Source organism: Syngnathus typhle, linkage group LG1, assembly GCF_033458585.1.
Source record: "Syngnathus typhle isolate RoL2023-S1 ecotype Sweden linkage group LG1, RoL_Styp_1.0, whole genome shotgun sequence".
In the NCBI taxonomy this organism is placed as follows: domain Eukaryota; kingdom Metazoa; phylum Chordata; class Actinopteri; order Syngnathiformes; family Syngnathidae; genus Syngnathus; species Syngnathus typhle.
Window position 1 is genome coordinate 7,893,692 of NC_083738.1, and position 16,309 is coordinate 7,910,000.

Below are 16,309 nucleotides of genomic sequence, written 5' to 3' on the forward strand. Positions count from 1 at the left end.
GAGGCAGATACATTTTACAATGTGGAAAAAAAGGAAGAGGAAGAAGACTGGAAACAAGAGTAGGGAAAGTCAGAGGAGAACATTACATTTCACAACAAGAAGTAAGAAAAGAAATTGAGACACCCCAGTAAAAGTTTGAATAAAAATGATGACTAGGATAATATATTTATTTAATACAGAAACAGTTGCTGGGTTGATTTAACTATTTATCATGAGATGTTATGTTCTTAGGTTATTAGAATACGTTTTACTTTTTTTACACCGTAGGACACAACCAAACTGACAACTCCTAGCTGTGAATGCTCATTAAGTAAGATTGTAGATGTTGCCTAATGCGTAACCTGCAAACAAATTTGACTAATCCTGAGGTAGGATGAAATAATAACTATAATAGTAATTCCCTCTAATCTCTGTGTAAAAGTGGTGCAGTAGCAGAGCCCATTAAATTGTGCAACAAACACACTGTCATTATAGAAAATATTGCAAAGACCTTGGTGGCTTGGCTTTTTACTTATTTCAATTCATTTCTCTTTGCCAACACGTGTAGATATTTTGAAGCTAACGTGAGTCAGAGGTGGCTGACATTTAAGTCCCCAGATTGCATTTAATGTGAAAAATGTGCTGGAAGGGTCCTTAAGGAACTGTGGACAAACAGACCGACAGACAGACAGTGCTTTAAATAACCTTTGCAGATGGAATATACAGTCTCTCAAGCAGTTATTTTGTGAAACCCATTGAGCCCTCACAAACAAATCAATTCAAATGTGTAAATAGATGCACTCAAAACAAAAACACTGAACAGATTTGCGAGATGTGTTTTCAGTTGTTTTTCCTTATTATTGCACCTAGTGCAAAGCACAAGGCAGTTTTTAACAATTTGTTCATGTTTATTTACATACAATATGTAGCATTTTTTTTAGGTGTGTTTGTATGCTTCACTAATCCCGTAAACATCAATAATATTTTATTTGGGCACCAATCTGTGTAACACATACAATATGTTTAATGTCAACATCCCTGTAACCGGAATTAAGAGGCCATACCTTTGTTTGGCTGTGTGAGACTCTTGCTTGATTGATTGATTGGTTGATTGGTTGATTGATTGATTGGTTGATTTAGAAATAGAACAATAAATGGGCATGCACTCATCTATTCTTTTGAATCTCCCATTGGAAGAGCGTTGGGGGTCCCAACCTATAACGTGAGTGACGGTCTCACTTAACAGAACAACATTTTCAAATGTTTTTGATTACCTTTGGCACAGTTAGGACCCATGAATCCTGCAAAGCAATGGCACCGTCCAGCAACACATTCTCCATTTCCGTTACATCCTTTGGAGCAGCCATCAACTGTTTCTATGAAACAACATACATGGACATGTCATTTATTCAGGCCATTAAAGACAGAAAACAAGAAAATAATCTACAGAAAACTCCATCAACTGGCATAGCTTTCTGTTATTGAATGAAATATGTGATAAGCAATGGATGGCTCCCCAGACACAGAAGCTCGATTAGATTAGCCTGATCCAGCTTCTATCACTCTCTGGAGACTGGCCAAGCACTCACTTACTCTGTGTTGCACTAAGCACATTATGCTGCATTACAGGTTGCAAACACGCAGCACGCAAATTTACATACATCAGCGCTTCATCATCAAACTGTTTACAAGAACACAATTTAGAACAAGATTGGAGAACACAAAATGTGACGATATGAATGACCCAGTTAGTGGAGAATGGATTATTGTGCGATGTTACTGCTGGAACAAATGCATGCAGAGGTCAGTAAATGACACTGCACCATTACATTAATAACCTTGCTGCTATGTAAGATGAACTTTGTGATGTTCACAGTGTCTTTAGGACACTGAGCTTGCAAATAATCAATCACCCATTCAAACATTTTCTTAACAAACTTTATTATTTGTAAAGTGCATTTCATACATGGGACCGAAACACACACAATGGGTTACTTGCCTATCTCCCATGCAGTCAGTATGGGTTCAGTTCTCGGTTGAGTGACTGTGTGAACGTTGGTGCGAATGATTGTCTGTCTCATATGTGCCCTGTGAGTGCCTGGCAACTAATGCAGGTCTTTCAACCAGAGTAAGTCGGGAGAGACACCAGCTCACTGTGACACTGAACAGGACAAGCAGTGTAGAAAATGGATAGATGAATGGATGGAAGGAATGATGGGTCATCGTTTTATTATTCCCCCTACCATTAAGTGTTGATGTGATTTTTTTTTTTTAATCATGCTACAGTGCAAACAAAAAATGCAAGACTTATTGCTTTATCGGTTTGTATGCAAAACTATATCCTGTGCTTTAACTTTTACATGAATTGTAGTATTATTATTAGGTTCCAATACCTAAGAAATGACATTGGGCCCCATCTATCAATCTCTGACTGTCAAGGACAAGTTTACAATGGGAAGTTAGAGAGCCCCGGGCGAATCAGCTGATTGTGCAGTCCCATACTCCAAGTCTTGAAATCCATCCAGTCAGGTGGTTGGGTTGTAGGAAAAAAAAAAAAAAACACCTAGCAACAACTCAAGGGACTCTTTTTAGAACCAGAACGAAATTGTGACATGCACCCCTGATAATGTATTTCCCATTGAAAAAGGAGAGAATAAATACAACACAAATTAGAACCCTGTGCTGTCTCTCTCTGTTCCTTTGCATATAGATCTACTCAAGAGTCAAACCACAGCTGTTTTTTGCCTTCTTTTATTGAGGTTGCATGAAAGACAAATTCTTCATTGGCATAGACCACACAAAACACACACATGCACGCACACGCACACACACTCATGCACACACACGCACGCACGCACACGCACACACACACACACACACACAATTTTACAAACAAACAGCGATATAGCGTGAGTCTCGCCTTGAGGCACGCGTGGCACATGCTAATGAGACAGGCAGCACAGTTCCTCCACAGCAGTGCATCACTATAGAAACCAAAGTAATTTTCACCTCCATCACCTGTCACCGTCCACTGATGGAGAGGAGTGCCAATCATCACCCACACAGTCAGGAAAACTCCTCATGTGAGTCTTCTATCTTCTTGAAAAAAAAAAAAACTTGCATGCGCACATTTTCATATTGGATGTGGCACCTGACAAATACAATGAGCAAGAACTCATCTGCAAGGTCAAGGGTGTCATGTCAACCAGAACGAATTGAGTTTGTCTTGGTTTCCCTTCCGGTTTTATTTTGCAACTGTCTCTTCCTTCATTTGGGCAACTTGGCCTTTGTCTGTGTTCCTTGATTGTCTTCCCCATCCTGATCGTTTGTACCAGTTCTTCCTTGCTGTGTGTGTGTATAAATACTATGTCTCTTATTGTCTTGTCAGTCCTGTCAGTTCTAAGCTTATCATCCAAGTCAAGTGTCAAGTAAATCTTTGCCATTATGAATCTTAGTTTTGTATTTTTCTTTGGTACTTGCTTGTTTCTGGTAACTGTTTCTCCTCATTCGAGTGATTTTTTTGTTTCTTGGTCATTTTGGGCTTTTTCCCCTCAAGAGTGATTTTGTGTTGAAATTTATTCATTAAAAGAATCTTTATTTGCACTTTGACTCGTCTGAGTCATGCATTTGGGTTCAAACCTACTTCAGTCGTAATAACGGGAGGAGCTTTTATTTCTGTGGAGACGGCATGATCGGGGTCGGGACGGTTGAAACGGTAAATTACGCTCTGTATTTTCAGGTCAATATCTTTGCTATAAAATTCTCCAGGCAATTAACAAGTAATGCATGAAGACCAGTCTATTTGACTATATGGCATGTGTGTGTCCATGCATAATCTGTTCTTTCCACTGACTAAACCATTTTCAGTTGGAAATCATTCATGCCATAAGTTATTGCAGCTAAGTGCGATTATAAAATAGGTACTTCCACCCAAGTGGTGTGATTGGTCAAATAAGCATTCCAATTGTAGTTTATGAGCCTTTTAAAGTTCCAGCCATGCTTTATGACCCTTGGGTTTAATGTGAAATGAATTGACTACTCAGCTGACAAGAAATGCCCATGCATTTTCTAACCATGGTTTCATCTGTTTCATAGAAAATGCGTAGGTGGCCATATACTCATAAACTCATTTCGATACATATATACATTTATGCTGGAACTTCAAAGAGGAACAATAGCTGAGATTATGTATGACAAAGAGTGGCGTATTTGATTTATGCGCAATTAAAAGTGTGTGTAAGGAGAGGTGAATAAATAACATACTGATTGTGTCATTTCTTTTATCAGATACTGTATGTTGTGGGGTTTTAAAAAGGATTTTCTTTACGTATGTACGTGTCTGTCTGTCTGTCTGTCTGTATGTATGTATGTATGTATGTATGTATGTATGTATGTATGTATGTATGTATGTATGTATGTATGTATGTATGTACCCATGTATGAATATGAATGTATGTACCGTAATTTCTAGACTATAAACTGCACCTGATTATAAACCGCACGAGGAAAAATCGGAGGAAAATGTTTTTTTCATAAATAAGCCGCACCGAACTAAAAGCGCGAGTAATTTACAAAGAAAGACGATACACAGAAAGTGAAAGTTTTAATAAACATACCTCGACATTTCTTTCCAAACACTGCCTGTGACACGGCAGTAATACCGCAGCAACACGGAAGTAACACAGCACTAATAGGGCTGGATAAAAAAAACATACCGGTAAAAGTCACTGAGACGCGGCGGTGACACAGCAGCAACACGGTAGCACAGCACTAACAGGGCTGGTTAAAAAAACATACCAGTAAAAGGTAAAAAAAAGAACCAACAAAAGAGCCATTTTCCTCCTGTGCACTGAAACCATCAAAGCCTTCCTCCTCAGTGTCCGATTGGAATACTTGATACTTCGCCACACACTTTCTCAGTCTCTCTTTTGTTGTCGCTTTTATGCATTTCTTCTAGCATTTTCCATGATGAAGGTCTGTTCATGGCAATTTTATTCATGCACGAAGCGCTAAGTTTCATTGGACTAGCGAGCAACACGTATGGCTACAGAGCGGACATGACCGGGAAATAAAGAAAGAAAAGAGTGACGCAACAAGATGTCATCAACAATAGCCCAGTGCCCCCTAGTGGCCAGAAGAAATCTCTACAGTGCATGAGTGGCTCTAGTTCCTACGTTAAGAGCCGAATCGACTGCCTTTAACTTAAAAGCGGCATCATATGCATTTCTTTTGTCCCCCTATAATGAGGGTTTGTATATAAGAGCTTCCTTTCTTCAGTAATGTCCGTCTTATATTTATATTGCGTCGTTTACTTCTATGTCTATCGTGTAATATGTCCTGTCACCGTGGGATAGAGAAAACGTAATTTCGATCTCTTTGTGTGTCTCGGCATGTGAAGACGTTGACAATAAAGCAGACTTTGACTTTGACTTTTTTGATCTCGTTTTGATCACCGTGAATTATACGGCACTATTTGCCTGGCGGCACTATTTGCCTGGCAGATGGACATGCAATCAACACACCACTCCTCTCCCCATATCCCTCCGCCCAGCAAAGTGGTGCCGCACAACAGCGGTCCACAGCCTTTTTATGAGTGTATAAGTCAGGGGTCCCCAAACTTTTTCCTGTGAGGGCCACATAACCTTTCCCTTCTCTGATGGCGGGCCGGTGGCAGTTTGTAACAGAAAAAGTGTGACGATCGTAGGGGAGCTTAAAAAATTTATTGTTTTCCAGAAAGCCACACATAACCAAATAACGGTTATTTAATAACCCTTTCCAGGTTCTTTACAGAAAAAAAGTCAGGAAACAAATAACACTATTAATGAAATAAATAATAACTAAACCCTCTCTGAGTTCTTCACAGAAAAAACAGGAAATAAATAACTAAATAACTCTCTCTGGGTTCTTCATAGAAAAAAAACCATGGAACATTAACTTTCTGTTGTGCCATGCACAATCTTAACAGATAAAAGTTCAGCTCAGTTGTCAGAGCAGAACCTCTCTGACACATATGAGCAGTCTCTTAAAGTTCTTGTGTTCCTTCCTTATAATCCTTTTGTAGGTTCCAGTAGGCTTGTAGACACCGCTGTCTTTTTTGTTAAAGTTTGATAGTGCGTCATAGTCTGGAGTAAAATTTGTTGTGGCAATTCTTAGGCGAGATCCGAGGTGTTGGTCCGTTTACCTCGATCTGTGACGGGTAGATGTTGACGTTCATGTGGCTGAACGTCACGTCGCGTACGTCGAGCCAAATTGGCTCTTTTAAACGCTCGGCACTGTGTTCACCCTGCTTTACTTGGGCGACATTTTAACGGAAGGATTCCAGGGGAAGGTTTGTGGGTGGCCTTAGGGCAAAACTGCATCTGAAAGCTCAGCGCGCAAATTACAAGAATGCTGTCGTCACAGCCCACGCTCTAAATTCGGGACTGATACAAATAGAGCGCGAGTGCGCCATGTCCGTACACGCACTTGTGAGTGTGCACCGAGCTTTCTGACACGGCTTCCGGTAGTAAATGCGCAGGCGAGCGCTTCCCCATCTACTGGGGAAACGCAGTCATTGCAGGCAAAATGAGCAAAAAAAAAAAAAAAAAAAGTTTAATAATACAATTTATTCAGGGTTGGCGGGCCGGATTAAACGGTCCCGCGGGCCGTGTCCGGCCCGCGGGCCGTAGTTTGGTGACCCCTGGTATAAGTGATCAAGTCATCACAAAAATCACGAGAAATCTGTAGACACGCCACACCGGAAAACAAGCTGCAGGGTTCAAAACCTGAGCAAAACGTAGCGGCTTATAGTCGGGAAATTACGGTATATGTATATATACACATACACACACACACGCAAACACACACGCAGACACCCCCCCCCCCACACACACACAGGTGGTCTTTAAATAAACAAAATCATATTTGACTGATATAATACAAGCCTGCAGTCAGCTAACCAAACACATGCAGCTTTAAACGTTGTTTCACTGTCCCTTTTATAATGTCTCAGGAAATTAACGATCATTGTGATTGCCCATGACAGCATTGCAGTACACGTAATCACATACCTCATTGCTTTTGCAACCATACTTTATAGCCATCCATGTGTTTTTATGACAACAAGTATACACGAGTATCTGGGTAAAGCATTGACTTCACTTATTGTTTTCATATTCTATGTTCTCAAATGTTTCCTTTGTCAAATTGAGGAAGGTTAATTGATCTTATTTTTTTCCCTAAAGAGTAGACCCCTCATTTATTCATTGCTGGCTCAAGTTACTATTTGCTGCGCAAAATCTCATTTTCCCGACAATGAACATCTTGTATTTTATCTTCCTCTTAGCCTCCAGTCGGAGCTCCAGCACATAGGGTCTCAAACCAGAATGCCTCGTGGAACAGTTGGTTTTATTTCTTTCATCCAAAACAAAGCAGTGATATTTTGTAATCATTCTTTGAATTGGTAAAATTAGCTTTTATTATCAATCCATTATTTTTCGCTTCTAAGCCAAGCCCTTTGACAATCACATACTGCTAGCTGCCATTAATATTTGACTATATTTACCATATGTATTTGTTATATTTCAGTCTTCAAACCAATCATGCCAACTGCTTGAGAACATTGGAACAAAACCTATGTTTATTGGTTCCATGTTGCCAGTCATTGCATAAAGGATTTACGATAAAATGAAAGAAAAAATATCAGGACAATGTTTTTTTTTCTGTAGCTTCACACAGAAGCAAGGTTGTCAAAGGGGCTATTTTTTGTGAAATCCATTTCCAAGTTCCGAGACATTCCTTGCAGTCTAGACATGCTGAAAGTAACAGCCTCACCTCACCTCACATATTGTATTGATTCCTCTGACCAGAATGCACTTTGCAATGTTTGAAACAAATACCTTGCCTTACAGCCCAGAGAAGTCCAACCTAATTCTCGACGCAATTAACACTGGGCTTGCAAAATGTTTGTTCGGTTTCAACTAATATTTGTGGGCAGTTCACAGTACCGTATTTTCCGGACTATAAGGCGCACCTAAAAACCTAAAATTCTCTCAAAGGCTGACAGTGCGCCTTGTAGTTCGGTGCGCCTTATATATGGACCAAATTCCTAAATTTAAACTGGCCCGAAGCATTGTGTCATGAAATCAATCATAAGTGGCCCGCTGAAGACTATGAATCACGAATCAAAAAGACTATGGATCATTATTTTGTGATTATAAAGTAATTTGTTGCGTCTGAAGTTAAAATAAAAAAGATGAAATGGAGAATGGTCTGATTTGGATTAAAAATCTGGCATGATGCATTAATGGTGCGCCTTATAGTCCGGTGCGCCTTATATAAGGACAAAGTTTTAAAATGGGCCATTCATCGGTGCGCCTTATAGTCCGGAAAGTACGGTATATTAGAGTGTGTTACTCTTCGGTGTTACAAGACTTGGCATCACTGGGATGCAGTCAACGTTTTGCACCATTGCCCTATGTGTAAAAATGCCTGCAGGTTATGGTCATCCTTTAATTGAAATTAAATAAAGTTAATTAAGTTTTTATATATTTAAATACAATGGAGGCCAACATTATTCCAACCATGGCCAAATTTGAAGTGATTCATTTATTTTACTTACCAACTGCTCCCACTCTCACTACTCACGACAGTACCACAAAATAAAAACATTGCAATTTTCCCTTCTATATTGGTGTCGTAAGTGGGTTTTAGCCCATACACTTGTAGTTTTATTCTGAAATGCATTTTATGTTACAAGTACTAGTTCTCTCAGAAATGAAAAATATTTTTTCTCCCGTACTGACTATAAAATTCTTACAACCTCTCGAAGTTTGGACTGTTCCAGAACCTTCATTTAATGGAAGCCCAAATGAAAACGGCCGCTGGTAATTATCCACTTGTCAGTATTCAACCATGTAGTCCTGCATTATTCAGACTCCAAATGACGCTGGGATCCATGGTTGTCATAGCAACCAGAGCTGCACCAGGTTTAGAAAATTACTACAAGCAGTCCTTATCATTCTCTTTCAAATGGCTGTCTCTTTCCACACCAAGTTCACTTGACTTGAAAAACATGGAAAGTTCTCTCCAAAAGTAAATGACTTGACACTTCAACATGTCTATATATATAAGCAGATGAAAACTGAGAGAGGACAAGGCAATGATGAGCTCTGAGACTAGTAATTATATAGTTGAAGCGCATTGTGACTCAACCAAGCAAAATATTGCCACCTGTGAATATGCAAGTGTTCTTCTCACCTATGGGAGTGCTGTGAAGTAAGACTTGCTCAAGGTTTCGGCCATCGTTGTAGAGAGCCAGATGCCAGGTGCCAGGGTCCATGTACTCAATAAAACGCATTTCTTGGAGGCCGCTCAACAGCAGACCTTTAGGTGATTTGCCAGCTGAAACAGGATCACTCAAAGACCTGGGCAGTGCCTTCCCATCCAGCAGTTTCACAAAGTCAAACTGAACAAAAGGAAACAAGCGATAGTTACTAACTGTATCCACAAAGAAAGAATTCATGCACTCAAGAAATTCAATGACATATGTAAAGTTTCACCAACAAAGCATGAAATTTAAAATAGTCTTGCCGGCATGGGGAAAGAATAAAAATAAGATGTAGGTAATCAGAAAGTCTTTGTATGGGTGCAGTGGTAGTGTGACCCTGTGGCTCCTTCCAGCTTGACTTTCAGACATCAGTGTGCAAGGTTCACCGGCTATGCTTTTTAGCCAAATTGCAGATCTTTAGCAACACAACTGAAGCCAAATAAATGAATTAAATGTAATTAATTGAAATGTTAGAATTCTAACCACTCACTCTTTTGAATACCGTATTTTTCACACCATAAGGCACACTGAATTATAAGATTCTCTCATTGAATTTTTTTATTTTAGAACATATTTCATATATAGGGCGCACTGGATTAAAAGGCGCATATAATAGAAGCTATACTGCATCAAACTGAGGTTGACTAGGGTTGTGGTTTGCATCCACGAGACAATAACCAATGAGCCCTCGGTAAACAATCGCGTTTCTCAAACTCTCTCCCATAAAAGTGATCGGAACCGACTAAAGACCAATTTAGCACATTGGTGCTGCTTATTTATGATTCCGTTGCATATTGATCGGTAAACGTACTCGAAAACATTAACGGAACAGCCTATTTTGAAATGAAATCGCCTCGCGGGTCCAACAGCTACTCAGTGACGCCCCCTGACCACGGTTGCCGTAATGCTGGGAAGCGATGCGACCTTGTAATTTACTAGTCGTACTAAAACGTACTGAAGCATTTTGGCAGAGCGCTGTGTACAACCAGTATGGATAGACAAATTCATCAATTGATCCATATATTAGGCACTCTGCATTATAAGGCGCACGGTGGTTGTTTGAGTAAATTATACGTTTTTAAGTGCGCCTAATAGTGCGGAAAATATGGTATTTTCAAAGTACAGTAGTTGACAGATGTTTTGCTTTTACACATATTCTACAAGGTCACTTAAACCTCTTACGAGTTATTTTTCTGTTAAGATGCAATTCACTGATTCTTCCAGCTACTTTAAAAAGTGTTGCTTCCGTTGAAATATCGCAGCGGTTGATTGCTTTTCTGTGACTCAGTAGTAGGTTTGTTTCAAACACTTTGGATTCCTTTACTTTTAACTCAGTTTTGAGATTGTAGCGCTGTCCTAAACTTTTCAGGGTCAAAAACGTCAAAGCTACCCAAAGAACAAATATCTATTATATACAGCATTCAACTAGGACCTTTATTCAAGTTTGAGCTGTGTTGGCAGTCCATGCTCTAGATAGTGGTCCAAGATGTTTGCAAAGCAACATACATGCTGCCCAATACATATACAGTAATTAAAATAGATGTTAAGTAAAATAGTAGCCATTGTCACTATTAATGCTGAACTACACTGATTTTATTGTGTGTGTCTCTTCATATTGTGTCATTGGCACAATTGATGCTCAAATGCGGTCCTATAAATGAGTATGGAATTAAGCACTCGTATGTGACGTTCTATTTTTCTTGTGACCTGATATCGTTCTGGGCGGGCAGCTTTAAAACCACACTGCAGATGAAGAATTACTCTGTTCAATTTAGAGATTGACTGAAAACTGGCACACTGGCAGCTTAAACAGAGGCACTGCTTTACTCTGTATGAAAGAGGGAAAAAATGAGGAAAGTCATTTTTTTTCCAAACAAAAACAGTGGAAACAAAACCTACCGTTTTGCAAGGTTTTGGCTTCTTGTTTCCAAGATGGAAATTGTGCATTTGGAAGCAAAAAGTTGACTTTTGAGCGGAGTACTATAAATGAGTACGGCATGCACAAAGCTGATTCTGATTGAAACATTGGTATTCAAACACATCCTTTTTGATCGCCATGACATGTTGCTTGCTGAGAGTGTGTCTGACACGACCGTGGTGCCTTACCTGTGTGTGTGTCGGCGGTATATTCCTGCGCCCGTAGACTCCCAGCAGTGCGTTATGGGAGAGCGAGAGATTAAACTTGATGTGGGTTGGATGGTGCACAGTCATATGAAACCTCCAAAAGACTCCTGGTGGGATGGCCTGATTCTGTTGTGTTCCAACGTCAACCTCGCCACGGTCAATGGTCCGTCCGCGCACCCACTTTTCTGTTGAACAAAAATACGAATAGTTCGTGTTAAGGTCATATAGTGTAGATTTATCAAGGATAACAAGGGGCTCTCTTCACAATCAAAAGCCAAATTAAATACCAGCTTGGTGTCCTTAAACATCAATGGGATCAACAGCTCTCCTAATGAAGTGAGACTGAAGAGACATCAGGAATGACTCATCGCTAGAAAAAAACCTGCTTTTCAACAGACACTGTGTTGGCAGTATTTTGGAAAGGACCTGCATTGAACTCCTTTAAAAGGAAGTCTTTTGTCTGAGTACTATCTACAGAGACAGTGACTCGTGATATTTTAGCATCTTTTGACAATAAATATAGTGCGCGCAAAAAAAATAGTAAAGTTAGAGCGGAAAAAAGGTATGCATGCAATCCCAAATCGAATCATGGCAGGGAGATAACGTCTTGACTGTGTGTCTTTGTGTATAGAGACAAGAGAATAGGCATCACCAAAAGTCTTTTGACCATTAGCTCCTTGCCTCTCCATAAGCCTTTATCAACCACCAGGCCTCAGTCTTTTGTGTTGGAGGAGCAGGTGAACCTCTTCAGCCCTCTTTGTGTCTGCTTTTATGGAGAGATATATCTGTGCCTCTAAAAGAAAGTGGAGGAAATATGGTGACAGAAGGGAGCCTGCCGATAGTTACGGCCACAAAGGCAGATGAACAGTTAGGGGCAGATTCATGGATGAGTCTGTGCGCTCTCTGTCTGTAATGGCCACAGCTTTACCTCTCCATTATGGCAACATCATGCACAACCACAGGCCAGCTGTCCTATATCTTGTGCCATCAAAAGACAGTCAGCAAGAGAGCACAGTGATGCCACTGTTCACTTAATACTGTTGTCTGGCTTTCAAAATGGTGAGACTGTAATGACACGGATCTCACAAGATATCTTATGGGCAAGAGCTGATAATTCTTAATGAGGTGATGTCATGGCCTACCATTAAAAATCAGGGTATCGACTTTCTGAAATTTCTTGTCGGTTGGATAGCTTCCCAGGCTTTGGCCGGTAGTGTCATAGTAGAAATGGCTGACTTGGGAGCAATTCCCGCAGAGTAATGGCCGATGGGCATGTGATTGAATAGTTGTCTTTCTCCGTCTTTCCTGCAAATAATTGGTGACCAAGTCTTTGCCCACCGTCGGTTGGAATGTGCGCTCTCACCAAGTGGTGGATTAAAGCATGTGTGATGCATGTGGCTGCACAAAGCGGCATTGTCAGGGGTGAGCTTTCTCGTCTGGTCCTTTCCTATTTACGGCATGTTCTGTCAAACATTGCCTTTAGGGTGTTTCTTTGTTTTAATAAATTCCAAACTCATGTCTAGATATCTTTGGAATTGTAGTGTGTAATATGTGAGTTAAAAAACACAACAGAGCCGTATAAACAACCTTTGTAGTGTGAACTGTGCTGACAACAAATAGAAAGAAAAGACATCGGACTTCTGGATTCCCAAATGATGCAATTCCAAAAAATCACTGGGGGAAAGGAATTCAGCTGGAAAATTTATTTTATTTTAACAACCTCTAAGGTCTACCACACAAAGTTAATTTAAAAACAAGGCAATTTGAGTATTCATGCAAAACAATCCCTGCCCAAATGCTCGGGGTCCTCTGGTTGCAATGTGATTGGACAGAGAGAAGAACATACAGAATGCTCTCCAATTATAGTCGTAGGATGTAAGCAGCTTGGCAGAACTAAGGCTTGCTTTTATGCATTCCTGCTGAGTATACCTCCTCAGTCTATTCCCTTTAATGCTAATCCTCACTCCTGTGCCTCACTACAAAAATGAAGGCCAGCAGAGGGATGGATGTCCCGAGGAAAGCAGCCTTTTATTCAACTCTAGATGAATAGGACATGAATCCGGCATGTCAGTTGGCACAACACAGGCAGGCAGACACAAGCGCATGTAGCACGGCAAGCCAGCTGACTGGCAGGGAGATGAGCAACCGGGTTCTTCTGATGCTAATTACTGTACTGAAGCTCTTCTCGTATGATGCAATATGAGGACAGACACCAGAGCTCGGGGCCTCTGCAAGTCTGGGTATTGAGTGGGGTGGAGAGGAAGATTTGTAGGAGGAGGAAGAAAAAGATGGGCGGGGGAATGAGCCATGAAGAAAGTACCGCGTCAAAAAGAGAAGCTGGCAGTGTCAGCTTACTGCTGCTGATGCAAGAAAGAAGAAAAAGCCTTCTTGAATCTTTCTCAGCTGAAAAAACACAGCATACACTTTTTCTCCTGAAAAAAAGGGAGCAAGGAGACAATGTGTAGGTCCAGCAGAAAACAGACATACTGAATGGTTACTCTGACACATCTAGGGCTTTGTGATTGTTGCTGTCAATCAATGCTTTAAAGATAATCAGGTTGATTTCAAACCTAACTCCCCGCCTCCGACCCAACTAAAACCTTATTATCAGCTGGCTCTATATACTCTGAATCAATTCAGGAAGTTCCCTGCATTGAACTCCTTCCGGTGGTATAACACTGGATGGTGCTACAATGAGACCACCCGTTGTAGGGGGTCTTGAACTGGTTGTTTTGTTCCGCACCAGAGTATGAGTGTTGTGCTGTGGGAGAAATTTATGAGAAATTAGTGTTTGGTTAAAACCAAAAATGCTTCATGGGCATGTTTGCATATGATACCAACAACATAATGACGCTGCTCTGGCCAATTAAACCATTTGTGCATTTTACAATGTGATTGCATTGGCAGATACATAACGTTTGTTGGCTGCATTTTGTAACAACCAAAATCCCGATTGGAGCATATCTGATTTCATGCTTTTTTTGTCTCTCTGTCTCCATCCCTCTTTACGTTGCGATGACCCACATCTGAAATGTGCCATTTGGGAGCACAAAACTCTGAATTGTGTCACGAGAACCATTTGCTATAAATAAAGCCCAAGATCTGCCATCTTCATTGTGGTGTGTGCACCTGACCAGCTAATGACTGAGCTACTTTAGGACTTGGAGCACAAGGTCTAATTATTTTTTCTTGCCTCGGGGTAATTCAGGTAAAACAATGACACTTTACATGATCATTTTTTCAAAAGAAGTAAAATGTCTTTGGCATGAATATTTTTAGCCCTGAGATTTTAATGAAGTGGAGTACCAGTGCAGTCGATGTCTAGGATAACGCGACATGTCTGGAGGGACTGAAACTGTATGTGTGTTAATCCATATTAGAGTGTTGATGTCAATCACACACGTGAGTGCAGACATGTTTCAAAAGCAAGCAAAATTGCTGCAGGTTGAATAAAAATATCACAATGGGCAAGGTCTGTATAATTACTTCGATTCGACCGAGGTCTTTTTGAGCAGGTGGCTTAATAAGCTTTCAGCCACCTCTCTCCACTCTGCAGCCTAATGTGTGTCAGTCAGAGTCAGGAGAAGATAATGCTCTTGGCCTTCAGGCTCTCCATTACTCTTGCATCCTCACCGTCCACCATCAAAGCCTCGGGCTACGTTTGTGAGTGACAGGTCTGCCTTTCTATAAACTTACTTATCCCAGGACCCCGTGAGATTTCCATTAGTGAACTTTTTCCAACATTGGACTAAGTGTAAAATGTTGGTGTTCTACAAAACAAATAGTATACTATGTATTCTAATGAATATTAACCATTAATTAAAGATGAGATTATTCCTACCTCGACAAACAGTGGGTGATTTTGATTTAAGATAAAAGAAAAACAATATCAAATGTGAAAATAATTTGCAAAAGCCCAGGGTCACTTTAAATCAGGGGTTCACAGCTGGTTTCAGTCCCAGACCCTGGTAAAACTCAGACCAAATGTCCTTTGTCCAGTTCCCGACCCTGTTAAAACTCACTTTCTGTTCAAATCAGACAAAATGTCCTTTTCCACACAGACATACTGGGACAAAACAATACTGGTAATTTATAAAATACAGCATACTTGCGTTTTCACACCTGCAGTTTTGCATATTTGTAATTTTTGGTGGACTTTATTTTCAATATTTCTAGATATGTTTAACCCCCCTATGCATACTGACACTTTATCAACATTCGTTGAGGTTTTTTTGTTTGCCCAATGCTTTTCACTGTGCCTCAATTATATGCAGATTTTCTCTATTCACAGGCAAAGAGCGGGCATCCACTGTACTGCCCCCACACTGAGCTTTTCACCCATTAATTAACAGCTATTTTGGGTAAGAGTATATGAACATTACAAAATCCACACTACACCGAATCCATCCTGCCTGCTATTCAAGCAGGACCTTCTCTCACTATGGCAAAATTGCTCCCAGGTAGTTTACTCAATCAAAAAAGACTGGGGTGAATTGAATATTTCTCTCTAAATATACAAAGGTGTATTATTATTATATATATTTAGCACCAACCAACGGATAAGTGTAATACCTTTTTTTTTTTTTTAACAACTTGTCAATAAGACAATCTGTCAGTCCTTCACATGTACTGTAGATGTGAGTAATGTGACCAAGCATCTCGTGTCAGTTTTTTCCCTCATGAATCCAACCAATAACATAGTGTCAATGCAACTTTTAAAAAACATAGTGAATTTCAACCTATAATATATTTTTGTGATAAAAAGGTCAAGTTCGGGTATCACAAAGCTGTTCCACATACACGTACTGTGCACACTGTTTGAATTGATTAATACATTACATTTGGCAGAGTGATTTGAATGCCTGATGACTGGCAAATCGACATGTAGCTACTCTAAAG

General features: G+C 40.2%; 1 protein-coding gene across 1 annotated transcript in view; it reads right to left on the minus strand.

Annotated features, from left to right (window-relative positions):
* tenm1 (teneurin transmembrane protein 1) overlaps positions 1-16,309 on the minus strand; it is a 166,236-nt gene that overhangs the window by 79,454 nt on the left and 70,473 nt on the right. The window contains exons 6-8 of the mRNA XM_061286297.1: positions 11,393-11,595; positions 9,217-9,424; positions 1,254-1,355 (exon numbers count right to left, since the gene is read on the minus strand). Coding sequence (XP_061142281.1) covers positions 1,254-1,355; positions 9,217-9,424; positions 11,393-11,595 — 513 coding nt within the window. The remainder of the gene's footprint in view (positions 1-1,253; positions 1,356-9,216; positions 9,425-11,392; positions 11,596-16,309) is intronic.